This window comes from Dunckerocampus dactyliophorus, chromosome 12 (assembly GCF_027744805.1).
Source record: "Dunckerocampus dactyliophorus isolate RoL2022-P2 chromosome 12, RoL_Ddac_1.1, whole genome shotgun sequence".
In the NCBI taxonomy this organism is placed as follows: domain Eukaryota; kingdom Metazoa; phylum Chordata; class Actinopteri; order Syngnathiformes; family Syngnathidae; genus Dunckerocampus; species Dunckerocampus dactyliophorus.
Genome location: NC_072830.1, coordinates 20,198,882 through 20,213,680, shown reverse-complemented (window position 1 = coordinate 20,213,680; position 14,799 = coordinate 20,198,882). Strand labels below are relative to the sequence as shown.

The following is a 14,799-nucleotide window of genomic DNA, read 5'->3' as shown; positions in this document are numbered from 1 at the left end:
ATTTTTCCTGATAATTTAGGTTGAATTTCGAACTGTACCAGCCTTCATAGTTAACTAAATTGGAGAAGAAAAAAAACATTTGTAGTGCTTGTTGATAGATAACAGATTGGACCAATTGGACCAAACATTTTCTTTTTACTTTTAATTCTTTTTTCCACCCATATGAAATCAAAACAAACCTACAATTTCACCAAAGTAATTCAATTTTCTTGTTTAGAACTGAGATTGCGATTTTGTGGGATGATTTTTTTTCACACACACACACACACACACACACACACACCATGTTCAGGTTTGTGTGCTTATGTTTTAAAGAAATCACACGTACTACTATGAGACTTCTCATTGTCTTGCTTCCAAGGGTCTTTCTCCCGTTCTTCATGGGAGGTCCTGGAAAGACACTTGATGGGGGACTTTCTAAATATAACAGAAAGATTGAAAATAATCCATCCAGTCAAAACATGTCACACTCTCGCTCCACAGTACTTGTAATAAAGGTAAGAAAAGTAATGAATGTGACCTCTGATGAATGATTGGCCATCAGCAAGTAAAGGGCAGCGGAGCCAACTCGTCCTGGCGAGCAAGGCTCACTGCGGGTTGAGGAGAGAGAGGAGGAGGCGTTGGCCGTCACGCCGAAGCAGTGCAGCATTTGTTCGTGATGCAACTTTAAAATAGAAACAAATTAATTTTGAAATTGGATTGAATGTTAGTGTGGGTTTTTTTGTTGTTTTTTTTTTCGTGCAACCCTTCAATACATGATACACTTGAATAATTTTGAACCTTAGAATGGAAAGTTTGGAGGAAATGAACCAAAATGATGTGACAGCAGCCTTGACTTGCTTTAATGTTGTTTTTTTAACTCGAAATTCTGTTGTTTTCGGCTGCATCACTGACATCTCTTGTTTCTATGTATTTTAAAAAATTGGTTAAAAACACAAACCTAGAGGGGAATATTGGACTTATTTCTTTACATGTTATGATTTGAAGTGAATACAGTTGCATGCAGTGGCAAGGAAAGCAGAAGTGAATGTTGAGTGAGACACCTGTGGACCTCAAATAGCAGTTCCTCTGAAACATGAAACTATTTTTTTCCCCATTTTATTATTAAATGAGGCAATTAACCCACTTTTTCCGCTGCTTTAGAAGCTCTTTAATGAGACATGCTTGTTTTCTCATTTAACGGGCGGGGTCTTGTATGTTATAGGGGGCGGGGCTTGTTCGCTACCACGCCCCCTTGTTGCCCTTTCTCGCGCGCTGGCTGCTGCTTGCTGAGTGGACGCGTGAACTTGAACGCAGCACTCTCATGTCAGTCCAGCAAGCAGGGAGACACAAGGAGAAGCTACGCCGTCTTATCAGCGCTGCCCCCCCCTTCTCTGCGAGCTATATCACACAACAACCATCTGGAACCAAGCGGCTTCTTCATAGGAGGCGGCTTCTTCTTTTTGTTGTTGTTTTTGGAGGGAGAAGATGTCCAGACGCAAACTTGGAAGCAGACCGCAGCACCTGAGTGCAATTCACGGTAAGGAGGAAGAGACTGTCCGTACACTTGAAACTCTAGTTTACTTTTCACTTGATTGATCGATTCTTCCGCAAATTATTGCTGAACGAAGAGGCTACAGGTTCATTCCTATTGTTTTTATCACTCTAGGACTCTTTTCTTCCCCTCCTGGATCATCTGGACACACTTTTAACTATTTCTATAAATACAAAGATAATTCGGATTTACGATACTTGTCCACTAAAATAATTCATTAAAAACACATTGTTTTTTTTTTCATTTAAACTCAAACTTGGAAAAAAAAACTATGACCGATGTTACGTGTCTGTCTGTGTGACCACAACTGACTACCTTGCGTGCGTGCGTGCGTGCGTGCGTGCGTGCGTGCGTATGTGTGTGTGGCCGCGCCTTGCAAGTCTGCACAAACAGCCGCAGCTCCGAAACAGGAAAGGTGACATTTTTGAGTAACAACTGGCGAGATCCGACTTCACACTGTACTGTCTGTACCTGTCCTCTATATAATATCATGCTTGGGCAGGTGGATCCAGTCCAGGCCATCAAGGTGTGTCCATAGAGTGGACTCCCGCCCCTATTTTTCTGTTTCTTTTCTCCCTGAGTTTAACAGCAAAGTGTTCTCACTCGTTTCCTTCAAGATAAACTGAATGTTGCCCAGGCCAATTTGATATTCACCTAATATAGAACGTTAAAACCAATCCAACATAGGCTATGCTAACTTTTGAAGGGTTTTTTTTTTTATTTATTTTTTTGCGTGACCCTAATCCTCCTCCCATAATATTCTGATGCACGCATTCATTTTCCTAGTAAAATGTGTCAACGGCTAATAAATAAATGAGTTGGGTGACACAAATGGCCCCCGGGCCGCACTTTGGTTTACTCTCCTAACCTTGTTAAAAATGTCGATTTTGTACTACCGTTGCTAAAACCAAAGAGAGAGCTCTGCGTATGCGGTTGCACAGCTGCAAACTCAAATTTGCAACCAGATTTGATCCAGATTTAATACATGTGACACATAAAATCCCATTGAACGCATTCCAACGCATTTTTGGTTAGTTAAACACGCTAAAAGCAATTCACTGTCGGTGTAAGATATGCTGAACACTTGAAGCAGCAAACTTTGATAAAATATGTATACAAATGATATTGTTTTTACTATCACGGTTTTTCAAAAATGAAACAATAAATGCTCGCTGTTTCATGGTTGACTGGCCTATTAGTGAAAAAAGATTGAAAGACAAATCATATGTAGTATTCCGGTCACAAGGCGTCATTGAAGAGACTGTCACACTGCATGTAGTCACCCACGATATGTCCGACACGATAGAGTGAAAACAAGTTCTCCTCCCATTCCGTGTGGAAGTGGTACATTTTTGGCTGCTTGCTCTGCCCTTCTTCCCCACTTTCTTTGAAACTCTTTCTGAAGTTCATAATAAATAAATTGGAGGCTAACTAGTTAGCTCAGTAGCTTGCTATGCTTAAAGCCGTGGCCGTCTCATGTGTCCCTGCAGTGATTCCATAGCCTGCGCATTAGCAATGTGGTGTAAACAAAGAATAATAGGAGCTTAAAGGTGACTATAGGGGTGTTATTTTATGTCTGCTGGGCTCTAATAATGTTAAAGAATGTATTTAGAAAGTCATGCCATAAGCAGGTTTTCTATGCTGTAACTACAATAATATTCCATTTATTAATATTGAATCCTACTTTGCAAAAATGTGCTTATCGCGGTCGGGTCTGGAACCAATTAATCGCGCTAAACGAGGGACAACTGTCTTTTTGTAAAAGAAAAAGGTGTGTGTTATTGTTTTAGTATCAACATTTCACCCTTTTGTTTGTTTTTTTTTCTTTTTTTTTTTTTTTTTGGTTTAATTTTGTTTTCACAATGTAACGTGGGCCACAAATGGGCCCCAAGGCCACACTTTGGACTCCCCTGACTAAAAAAAAACTGAAGTTATCAGTGTTAATGTGAGTCTTGGAACAGCTCAGCTTTTTATTCTTACATTTTTCACTTATTTTTTTTCCGGATGTTTAATTGCATTTTTAATACATGTCTTGGGCCGGTATAAAACAAGCTGCGGGCCTCAAATGACACCCCCCCCAGGCCGAACCTTTTTCTGTTTTTTGGGGTTTTACCTTTTTCTTAGCTTTTGAGTGTCCTCCCTTTTTGTAATGTTATGATTGACGTTATTAAAATGACCTTTTTTCGCATGCATTTTAAGCACATTTTGTCCTACTGCTTTACTTACCTTGGCCTCATTTCTGATTCTTGCTCTAACCACATGTGTCAGGTAGGTCACATGTGAAATTTGTCAGCGCGCGCACACACACACACACACACACACACACACACTCACACACACTTTTATCTTCACACCGTTTTTTTTTCTCTCCACTTTTATTGCATTGCACTTCCTGTTGAGAAAGAGTGTGGTATAGAAGTGTCTGTTTTTGCTAATATGATGTTTTTATTTCAATCTCTTGAGGTGAATGAGGTGACGGCGGAACCCCCCCCCCTTTTTTGTGTGTGTGTGTGTCTTGTGAGCGAGCTGATCAGTTCTGGGTCGCTTGAAGGAAGTGGTCAGTGGCCTGTGAGCGGTGTGTCCTCATTGTTACACCGCTTCTAACTGACACAAGCGCTTTGCATCAAGCATGTCTCACACACACACACACACACACACACACACACACCGCTTCATCCTTCATACCTTTCTGTTGCGTCCACATGAGGGCAAATGCTCACGCCGGACACAACTTTATTAGATTTGAGTATTTCGTCAATAGTTGGGTTTCGGTGACATACTGAAAACAACACATACTGTGGTTCCTGTGTCCTCGGTGGGGGACATGAGGACTTACCACTACAGAACTGTTTTTAAGTATAAAATGATGAAAATGGTTGATGAAGATGCAGAATCCCACGTCCCATGTGACTAGAATGTAAAAATGGAATATAAAGTATAACATTGGGCAAGTAGAGCTATTTAAAGGGTGTGACAATACAAGGAGATAAAGTCACGTTCGTTTTTGGTAAAACTGCTCATTTTTTTCACAAATACGTGTCTTTTTTTTGCTCCAATGTGTTTGATCTTTTACATTATGAGTGCAAATCTCCCCCCTCGCCCCCCAACGACAGTCATTGGACACCCTTGTAGTAGTGCAGGTGTACCTCATGTTGTCATATAGAACTTCTACCCACATTTGTACATCAAAAGCCTGTCCTGCATATCAAATCTCTAAAATGAGACAATAAAAGCTACATTTTAACTGCGGTGGGTGTGGATTGTGCAGGTGCGCCTAATGTTTCGAACAATCATTGCCCCGAATGTGGATTCATAAGACAACCTAGAATATAAGACCACCCAAAATACAAGATGAGACTTGGAAGAAAGCCTTTTAATACACAAACTGAATAATTGGAATAATAATAATACTAATAATGTGGCTGACTCACTCGGGGTAGAAGTTGTTTGGTGCCCTCTGTTGGTTTGCATGTGTAAATCTCGAGATGACGTGAGCGGGCGTCATGTTTTAATAAAGCAGGGGTATCCAAAGTCCGGCCCAGGGTCCATCTGTGGCACAAAGCTTGGTTTTTTTATATTTATAGGTTTATTTTGTCGAACAAAACTGTGACTATTTTCTTTGCCACCACAGCAGAAATGCTGTAGGCTGTTTTTAATCATGAAATATGTGCCTGCTTAACGTATTTTGACGTACTCTGGGTTAGCTCTAGTAAACAAAAGGTATGCATGGAACAAGTTTGGACACTCGTGTTATGAATAATGTAAAAAAAAAAAAAAAGTGAGTTTTTTTTATGCCAAAATGTGAATATTGAAGAAATCTGCTGTCTTTTGTGTTGATTCGTAGAAACGGTGGACACAGCGGACGGAAGCGACCCGCCGCAACATCAACTTCCAGCCCAGCAGATCCCGACTGCGGCTGGGGGTCGTGACCTGTTGACCTGCGGCCAGTGCAGCCAGGCCTTCCCCCTGGCCCACATCCTGGCCTTCATCCAGCACAAACAGGGCGGCTGTCTATCTCGCCACCAGGGGACCAGCGCCAATGCTGCGCCGCCCTCACCTGCCCACCGGGCGCAGCTGCAACAGCAACAGCAACGGGCTGCTGGGGCCGCCGCCTCTGCGGCTGCTGCGCTGGGACCGGGCTTCATTGAGTTGAGGAGAGAGGAGGCACAGAGGAACCGAACCTGGGGGGTGGAGCTTGGTGTAAAGGTGAAGGCGGAGCCCAGCAAAGCAGGTGAGTATTAAAGAAAGCAAGGGAAAAAAAGCTAATTAGTGAGTCTGATTTTTTTTTTTTTTGTTCCCCTCCGCGTCCAGCTCATTAGCTAGCCGTTGCCATTAGCAGGCCTTGGTGAGTTAGTGATGCACAGGATAATTGTGGAGAAAAGCAGTGCTGTCAGGAGGGTTTCGGAGGGAACCAAGGGTCCCCCTGGGGCCCTCCTGCACTGAGCACCTGAGCTCCAGAGCTGCCCCCACCCCCATACACACACACACACACACACACACACACTCCCCTGCCTGCTTGTCTCTAAGGTGAGCAGGTAAACATGTTCATCCTCCTTGGATAAAGTCAGGAGCACATGCGTGTTTGTTTATTAGTGAAACACATAGCATGCACATGCTGGAGTAGTGTATAGTGTGTACGGCTGCACACTTTATGGGCCGATTTGCATCATCTCTCTCCACCTGAGCTCACATCCTTACTTCTTTCCTCCATCTTTTACCCCCTTGGCTCCTGATCCTCACCCTCCTCATGTGGCTGAATGACCTATACTATACACGCATTATCATGGACGTGATTTCAGTTTGAGTGGAAGAGTGACGTCCCTGCTTTTGCTTGCCAAATAGTGAGCCCTTTAGCTGCTTTTGTTAGTTAAAAAGACAAATGCCGCATTTATTAAACATAGTTCAAGCACTTCACAGTAGTGCTTTTTAATCACTGTTTTAAAATTATTGACTTTTTTTATTCATAATTCTATTGAATTACATTAAATAATGTGCTTTTTTTTAATGATTAAAATTGCATTGCTGGGGTTTACGACTTGCTTTATAAAGCATTTGTTTAACGTTGTTAACAATTTACCAAGTTTATTTATTATGATGGGTTAAATTGCTATTTTTTTAGTTTGTTAGAATCCACGCATTGATCCACATGATTTTGTCGCTTTTTCCATTCTTTTTTTGGGGGGGGGGGGGTTAGAATCCGAACATGGATAAAGTTAAAAAAAAAAAAAAAAAAAAGGTTAAAATTTGCAAAAATGCAGACATGTTTATCATAAATATCATCCAGTTTGAAGAAAACGTGCCATTCAGTTTGCACGGACAGTCAGTCCATCCAAGTTGTATCCAGATTTGATCCAGATTGAGCAATAATGTAAATGTAACATAGGAAATCCCATTTGAACCCTTTCAAATGACGTTATCCCTAATTATCATATCATGTCTCAGTCCGTATCGCGAGTCTGTGCTCAGATCTCATAAACGGACGCAGCATCTTGCGGCAGCAGGAGCAGCGATGAGAGCGTCCCTGTGCACATGTTGAAACCTCGGGTGTCATGTACGCACACGTTAGCATGAGTTCCTTCCTTTGTGCAACACTCGGGGGGGATGCTTGTGTTCCGTCCATCTACAACGTCTCTTGTTTTGTTTTTCTTTTCTACCCCCTTCCTACGTCCCTCTGTTTCTCTGTTTGCAGACCATGCAAGTGTGAGACCAAATGTGAGGGGCGGGAAACGGGCACAAGTATAAAAAAATCTTAGAGGCCATCCTAATTTTGTCAGCGTATAGATAAATAAACACTTTATTGATCCCGGTGGGAGAATCAAGGTTCTGAGTTGAAAAAAAATGAATAAAATCAAAGATGCAAGGTGAAATAAAGAATTTAAAATGAAAAGAAATAACAAAAACAAGTAAACAAATCATCAAATTAGCATGTTGATGTTAAACTGACCATACCAGCAATGGTGGAATGACTAATATATATATATTGATTACAAATAGCTATATTGTTTTTATAATATATATATATATATAATATAATGATTACAAATAGCTATATTGTTTTGATAATTTATGAAATGACACCAAGCATCAACACACTATAGAATGTTTTGTTTAAAAATATCTAATAATATTGGCTTATAGTCATATTCCCATGTCTTTTTTTTTTTTTTTTTTACATTTTGATAAAAAGTTACACGCTCAAAATGATTCATCCATGCATATGTAATGGTCTCTATGTGTAGTTAATTAGAGTCTTCTAGATCAGGGCTCACCAACGCGGTGCTCGCGGGCACCAGGCGGCACCTCCACGACCACATGAGGCGCCCGCCAGCCAGGTTTTCGGCTAACCATGTGGGACCACCAGAAAGACATGCATTCTGAAATACAAAATGTGACTTATGCGTGCCAACGTTTTGCTGAATAAGCTGGGAAACTTAAATGTTCCAAAATTTAGCTCCTGGTTATTTTATTTTGTAAAAGTAGCCCTCACGTGAAAAACGCTCCGGATTATGCTGCATGTGGCAAGGAGCCCTTTTTAGAGTGGTGGCCAATTTACCAGAATTGTTTTTGAATGTAGAAAATGTGTGTGAGGAAAAAATTAGAAATATAATGAAAAAAAACTGGAAATGTTGGTTTATGAACAATTAGTGTCTGTATTGTAGTTATAGCAGATCAAAGAAATGCACAAAATGATGGGAAAAACTACATTTGAAGAAAGCTTCAGAAACCTGTTTCTCTAAGCCCAAATGGAATGGAGTCCGGTACTTTATTTGGCAGCTGAAGAACGTACAGTAGAGGTGCGCAAAGTGAGCAGAAATGACAGCGAAAAGCTCCTAATGGTAGGTTGAGTTTATAGTGTTTGAACTTGTAAAGTTTCCATTGCTGAGTGTTGTGATAAAGGTCAAAAATGAAACTAAGAAGTGTGGTGTGTGTGTGTGTGTGTGTGTGTGTGTGTTGCGGTGCTGAGGGAAAGTGAAAGAGCAGTTATCCCACAAGCAGACGCCTTTCATTTTCTGCATCTAAGACGTGCAGGGAGGCGGGGTAGAGACGGGGGTTAGAGTGGGGATGGATTACTGGAGAGCCTCGTGCATCTGTCTCCTTCCTTTTTATTTATTCTCCTTGTTTGTTTTTTTTTTTTTCTTCTTCTTAATTCATCTCCACCGCCACCCTCGCACCACCTCCCTCCCTCCCTCCCTCCCCGCCTCCTCCATCTTCAACACACTTTTGCTTTGCCCTCTTTCAATTTCTCTCCTTCTTTCCTCCCCTCCTCTGCCTCCCCAGGGAAAAGAGATTCTGCCTGCTGCTCGTTAGCGCTCCCAGCCAATCTGCATTTTTAATTAGTAGTTATTGCTTCTGCTTAATATTCAAGTGCTACCCCGGGCCAAATGGGAATCCTTGCAAAAAAAAAAAAAAACAGTGAGGGAGTGGAGGAGAAGAGAAAGCGGCTGTGTATTGTGTTTCTCTGCGGGACCGCAAGACAAAAGCCACCATCCTACCCCCACCACCCACCATCCTGCCGCCCCCTCAGGGATAGATTTGGGGGCGGAGGGCTTGGAGGATGGGTCTCAAGTACAATCCAAAGGGGTGACATATTTTCACGCCCTCCCTCCCTTGCGCTACTTTATAATCTTTTTATGTCATTTTCTTTTTTTTTTTTTTTTATCTCCCGAGCCCTGACCTACCTATCTCTTTTTTCCTGCTCTCACCCCATTTTTTTAATTTTTTTTTTTTTTTTTTTTAAGAAGCATCCCAACTTCTCCTGGCGTCCTCCTCGGGCGAGGTGAAAGGACATGAAGACACCTCAGCAGAGGCAGAAGAACTGGAGAAACAGTTGCTCTCTTTTTCATCTTTCCTCTCCTCCCCCCTCCAGTAAAATACAGAAGGATTTGACTTGAGGAAACATGAAAGAGGCTTATAGCAGTCAGCTTTGAACCTCTCCAAAAAAAAAAAATAAGACAGAAAAAATAGAACACTTTCTCCCCCTCCTCAATTTGGAGATCGTCTCTCCAATTTTAATTAATGCAGAAAAGGCCTCATTTGTCAAAGCAGGCTGAGTCAGTGGCTCATTTGCATAAAGCATTCGTTTTCCACGTTCTGCTAATTAGCAATTTGCAGCTTAATTGGAAAGTGTCTCCTCGCTTAGGAGACAAAGCTATCCACGTATAAAAATATCTCCAGATGTACCCGGCAACACGCCTCCGCTCCTCTTGCTCCTCTTCCTCTCAGCCACATGTTTGCTCACAAAGTGTGGCTGTCTGACATTTTTGCGCTGGCGACGCCGCGGTTCATTCGTCAATCAGGGGTCGCACACACGTGTGTTTCCGACGTCGTGGGAACACGTTGGGGAAGGCCCTCGTCTTGTTTTCCACAAAAGGAACGCTTGGATGAGTTTGATGTGAATGAAGGTGCACGTAACGGTCCACATTGTCTTCTGTTCTCACTTCCTGCGGGTGGAAGGGTCGGGCGTCCCAATACTTTTTGACTGAAAAGTGAGGACACAAGGATTGATGTTGCAGTATGTCTTTCTCAAGGCATCATATCTGGCAACACAAGCGGGCTGCAAGTTGACTGTGTCTTTCCTACGGTCAAGTATGGTAGTGGTAGCGTCACGGTCTGCATGAGTGATGACAGCACTGGGAAGCTGCGGTTCATTGAGGGGAAACGTGTGAGATTCTGATCCCTGCTGAATTTGGACATGTTGTTCAGTCGGTAGTAAAACTGTACTGCTGTACACTGACTACTCTAAGGTATATCCAGGTTTTTCATACTGAGCTGTGTCTTGAGGAGATACAATATCATGCTTGCTGAAACGGGAGGTGTGCTCAGTTTTAGGAGACACTGTATTTTGTCACTCATGTGTTTGTGTTGGCCTATGGGACTCGCGACTGTGCTGCACAATTCTGCCTAGCAACAGGTGGGCTGGGCATGATCAGGAAAATGTATTGGAAAAATGTGTGAATGCAGTGACATTGCAAGATATTTTGAGTACTTCTGAAGTTGAAAAGGTGCTCAAAGAGCAACAGCTTATGATGGCGCTAAAGCCTTGAGCACAGCCGCTGCTTCCTGTAATCAAAGAGTGTACATTTCTACTGAGGCTTCACTAATGGTGCTTTCTTCGTCTGTGTTCCAGCGCCTGAGGAGCCCTCCTACTTTACCTGCCAGCAGTGCGAGAGTGTGCACTCCTCAGCGTGGGCTCTGCTGCAACACGCCCAGCACACACACTCCTTCAGCATCTACCTGGAGGACGAGGAGGACGATGCCAGAGCATCAGGCGGTCTTCAAGAGAACTCACCTGTTGCGGCCACACTGGATCCGCGCCACCTGAGCCAAGCCCTTGCCTCCGCCTTCCAGCCGTCCACCCTTCGGCTCGGTCGCCCCCACCAGATGCACGCTGCCCCACCCCCTACCAACCTGCAGGCTCTGAACTTCTCCGTGCGGCTCAGGGAGCTCGCTGAAGTCAACAACAACAACAACAACAACCCTGCCAACAGCTCGCCGGTAGGCGTGACGCTGTCACCCTCCCCCTCCCCGCCAGCGGCGTCCCCCTTTCCTCAAACGGGCGTCCTCCCGGCCGACTTCCACTGCGAGATGTGTGACCACAACTTCCAGTCCCTGCGTGCCCTCTCCGCCCACCGCCGGACTCATGCCTGCGAGAGACCATATCACTGTGGAGTGTGCGGCCAAGCCTTCTCCCAGAGTGGCCAGTTGGCGCGTCACATCAGGAACCATCACCGCGAGGCTACAGGTGGAGGGAGCGTGTATGAATCAGCAGACGTGGCGGGGACGGAGGGCACCAGGGGGAGGTTTCAAATGCAGCCAGGAAAGGTGATGATGGACATGAGAGCACAAGGCCCCTCAGAGTTGGATATGCCCAAGCATGCTGCCATTCCTTCATCTCTGATGTTGCTCCCCTCGCAGGTTAGACCTGCAGACAGAGAGCTGCTGAGGCTCTACCAAGTTCAGAGGGACGGCGGCGAAGGGGGCGAGGAGGAGGCAGAGGGACAAGGGGAGACGCGGCACGCCTCGCCCTGTGCCAGCCCTTCAGAGGGCTCCCTAGAAAGTGGTGAGACGGGCGGCAGTGGAGAGAGTGGCATTGCCAGTGGAAACTGCACACCCAAACGCCCTGAGATGGGCGAACGGGTGCGAGGTATCGGCGAGTGGGACAGCGAACGGGCGGAGATCATTGACTTCAGCTCGACGAAAGTCAGCGAGGCGGTGCAGGAGTGGCAGAGAGAGAACGAGCGGAGGGGTGGCGGCGGCGGCGGCGGAGGAGGAGGAGGAGCCAACGTGACCTCCAGCTCTTCTACCAAAAAGAAGAAAGACGAGGCTTGCGAGTTCTGCGGCAAACAGTTTCGCAACAGCAGCAACCTGACCGTGCACCGCCGCAGCCACACAGGTGAGCGGCCATACCGTTGTGGCCTCTGCAACTACGCCTGCGCTCAGAGCTCCAAACTCACACGTCACATGAAGACGCACGGCGCACAGGGAGCCAAGGCGCCGTTTTTGTGCCAGCTGTGCGCCGTGCCTTTCACTGTGTATGCCACCCTGGAGAAACACCTGAAGAAGGTGCACGGCCTGAGCCATGCCAGCGTGGGCGCCTACGCCCAGGCCAGCGCCGCTGACACTTTGGCTGCCATCAAGGCTGAAGAGGAGGCGGCGGCGGCGGCGGCAGCGGCGGTAGTAGTGAAGGTGGAGGAGGACGAAGCTAGTTTGGATCAGATGGAGACGCAGGGTGCTGTAAATATGGAGAACGAAGGACATAGCCAGGAGAGGAGCAGAGGAAGTCCAGCTATAGAGAGCCCAGCGGAGGTGGGCGTGGCTTTGACTCCTGCACCCTGAGACATTTGCAATAAACACTGTACAGGACTACAATGGCCCTTCAAAATAAAACAACTTATTGAACTGACAACCTGGAGTAGAACGTAGCAGAACTGAAGCAGAGATCATATGCAAAAGCTGCAGGCTGAAAATGAAGTGCCTACTCGAGACCACAGAACAAAATAGTGACATTCAACTGGGACATTACCAGCGCTGCAGAACAGGAAGTGAACTGCCACAGTCCACGCCAACACAGGAAACCCTACCGACGTGTTGCAAACGATGCAATCGAGCAGTTTGTCTCTTCACTTGACTGGACAGGTGGTGACGGACATCAACTGTCATGGAGAGAAATGAATGATACATTGTGACGGATAAAAACAAAGGTCTGTGCAGGTTTTCTTTTGAGAAGACCTTTTAAAGACTTGGAATGAATGCAAACATTGTCTGCCTGCAGGTTGTCAACCTGGGCGCTCGTCACTTAAGGTCATGTTTACAGGGCTCACAGGCAAGGTTGTGTCCCCTCCCCATGTCTGTTCTATACGTGAATAGACTTTCTCATTAATGAGGATTTCCAGGATTACTTTCTATGCATACAAACTGTAATTGCCCCCCCCCCCCATACGTGTGAAACGGGTGTATATTATTTTTCTGTTCGGTGTCTTCTTGATTTTGTCTGCTGTTGTTTACATTTGTAAAATGTCCAACTGCTTCGAGACTGTGTTTTTTTTTTTAATGCTTTCTAATTTATGAATGCAGCACCTTGGTAGTTGTGTCTCACTGCTGCAAGAGTTGTGAGGCCCACTTGGTTGATTGGAGCACTTGAGAGAGTTTGAATGCTCTTTGTGTGTGTGTGTGTGTGTGTGTGTGTGTGTCTTCTACTTGAACTCTGTCCCGTGATCTTGTGTCCAAAGCATGACTTGTTCTAGTCATAATTGCTGTGTTTGTGGCTCATTCTGTATCCAGAGTGATGCTGTGAAACTCCTGCAAACACATTTATCAAGTTAGAGAGTGCCATCGACTCATTTTGTGACTTTTTTTTTTTTTCCTTTTCTTCCAATGTCTGCTCGTATCCATATCAGGGACACCAAAACAATGTGTGTTGTGTAAAAGCAGTGTAACTGTTCAGGGATCACGTATTGTACATAGATTGACAATCTTTGCTGTTGCTGTTATTATTGTTGTTGTTGTTGTTGTTGTTATTATTATATTATGACTAACTGCCTGTCGCTGTTACATGCCCCACATCGTTTCCTGCTGACTGTCTCCTTTAGGCTTGACACTTGCTTGTCTGACATCATTTTACAATGTTGTCTTGAGGAGCCTCAATAAAAAAAAGAGGTGTATACTTTTGCATTGTGGTCTGTTTCTTCCTCTAGCCGAAGGTAAACCAGAATAAAAGTGTTTTGACACGCCCCCAACCCCAGAATACAAAAGCTGTAGTTGAGTCTCTTCGGCCATCTTGCATCATAAACTAGAAATTAGCTTGCTAGCTAAAAAAGATAACATACAGTATCTTGCTATCTATACAAACACATAAATAAGGCACTCCATGTTCTTTTTCACTTTTGTCAGAGGGCAAAAAGCCTCTTTAGTCCCTTTTATAATTGTTCCACCTAGCTTAGACTTGAAAATGGTTTGGTCCTGTTGCCTCATATCACCCTCCCTGAACCAGGAAGTTACACGCTAGCAAATTTGGCAGAATAAAACATGGTACAGTCATGTTTTCTTACACTATCCTCTTTAACGAGGACTAACAAACTAACAAATAAAAATGTACCCAGTTCTCCATTTTGCTTTTCTCTTTTGTTCGAGGAATTTACTTTCCCTTTGTGCCATTTGAGTCAGTATAAAACTGTTTCAGCTAACCTGGAATTGAACAATGGTGAGGTCCAGTGGCCATGCTCCCAGAACCAGGAAGTAGGCTGCTAGCATATGGACAGAATAAAAAAATGGTACAGTCCTGTTGTTCTCTGTTACTAATAACCACAAATACAGTGCCCCACTTTTTCATTTTTGTCATTTTAGTCACATTAAAACTGTTTCACCTACCCTACACCTTGGTGTGTTCCAAGGGTTGCCAAATCCCTGAAAAATAAATAAGCAGCACCCAATTTTTACGCTATTTAACTCAAACCTGAATTTAATTAAATGCGTTTTTTGGAGTAATACGAATGCAAGGGAAACAAATTTTCAATAATTTAAGTGAAAAGTGCAAAATAACTACTGTAACTGAACAGAATAAAGTAAGTATCCTTCTCAAATAGAAATATTTTGTGTTTAACAGAATAAAAATATCAGACCTCTGTCCTGCTTAACCTAAAACAGTATCAATTTATGGCAGGGTCATAAAGCTGGACATACTGTGTGTTTGATAAACAACTTAGACACACAACTCGTGTTTAGAGGACAAGATCTAATTATTAAAATGACAACAAGAGAGAAACAAA

General features: G+C 44.0%; 1 protein-coding gene across 1 annotated transcript; it reads left to right on the top strand.

The window, feature by feature from the left end:
- The first annotated feature begins 1,284 nt into the window (after window positions 1–1,284).
- Window positions 1,285–13,840, top strand: znf296 (zinc finger protein 296). The gene is made up of 3 exons (XM_054795167.1): window positions 1,285–1,519; window positions 5,379–5,765; window positions 10,662–13,840. Exons 1-3 carry the CDS (start codon window positions 1,468–1,470, stop codon window positions 12,368–12,370), a joined length of 2,148 nt encoding a protein of 715 aa, XP_054651142.1. The 5' UTR covers window positions 1,285–1,467; the 3' UTR covers window positions 12,371–13,840.
- Window positions 13,841–14,799: the final 959 nt, after the last annotated feature.

Bases quoted from the DNA above. Each gene is read 5' to 3' on its own strand.
- znf296 (XM_054795167.1), top strand. From the start codon at position 1,468: ATGTCCAGACGCAAACTTGGAAGCAGACCGCAGCACCTGAGTGCAATT. The intron at 1,520-5,378 runs GTAAGGAGGAAG...GTTGATTCGTAG, and splicing joins GCACCTGAGTGCAATTCACG to AAACGGTGGACACAGCGGAC. The intron at 5,766-10,661 runs GTGAGTATTAAA...TCTGTGTTCCAG, and splicing joins GGCGGAGCCCAGCAAAGCAG to CGCCTGAGGAGCCCTCCTAC.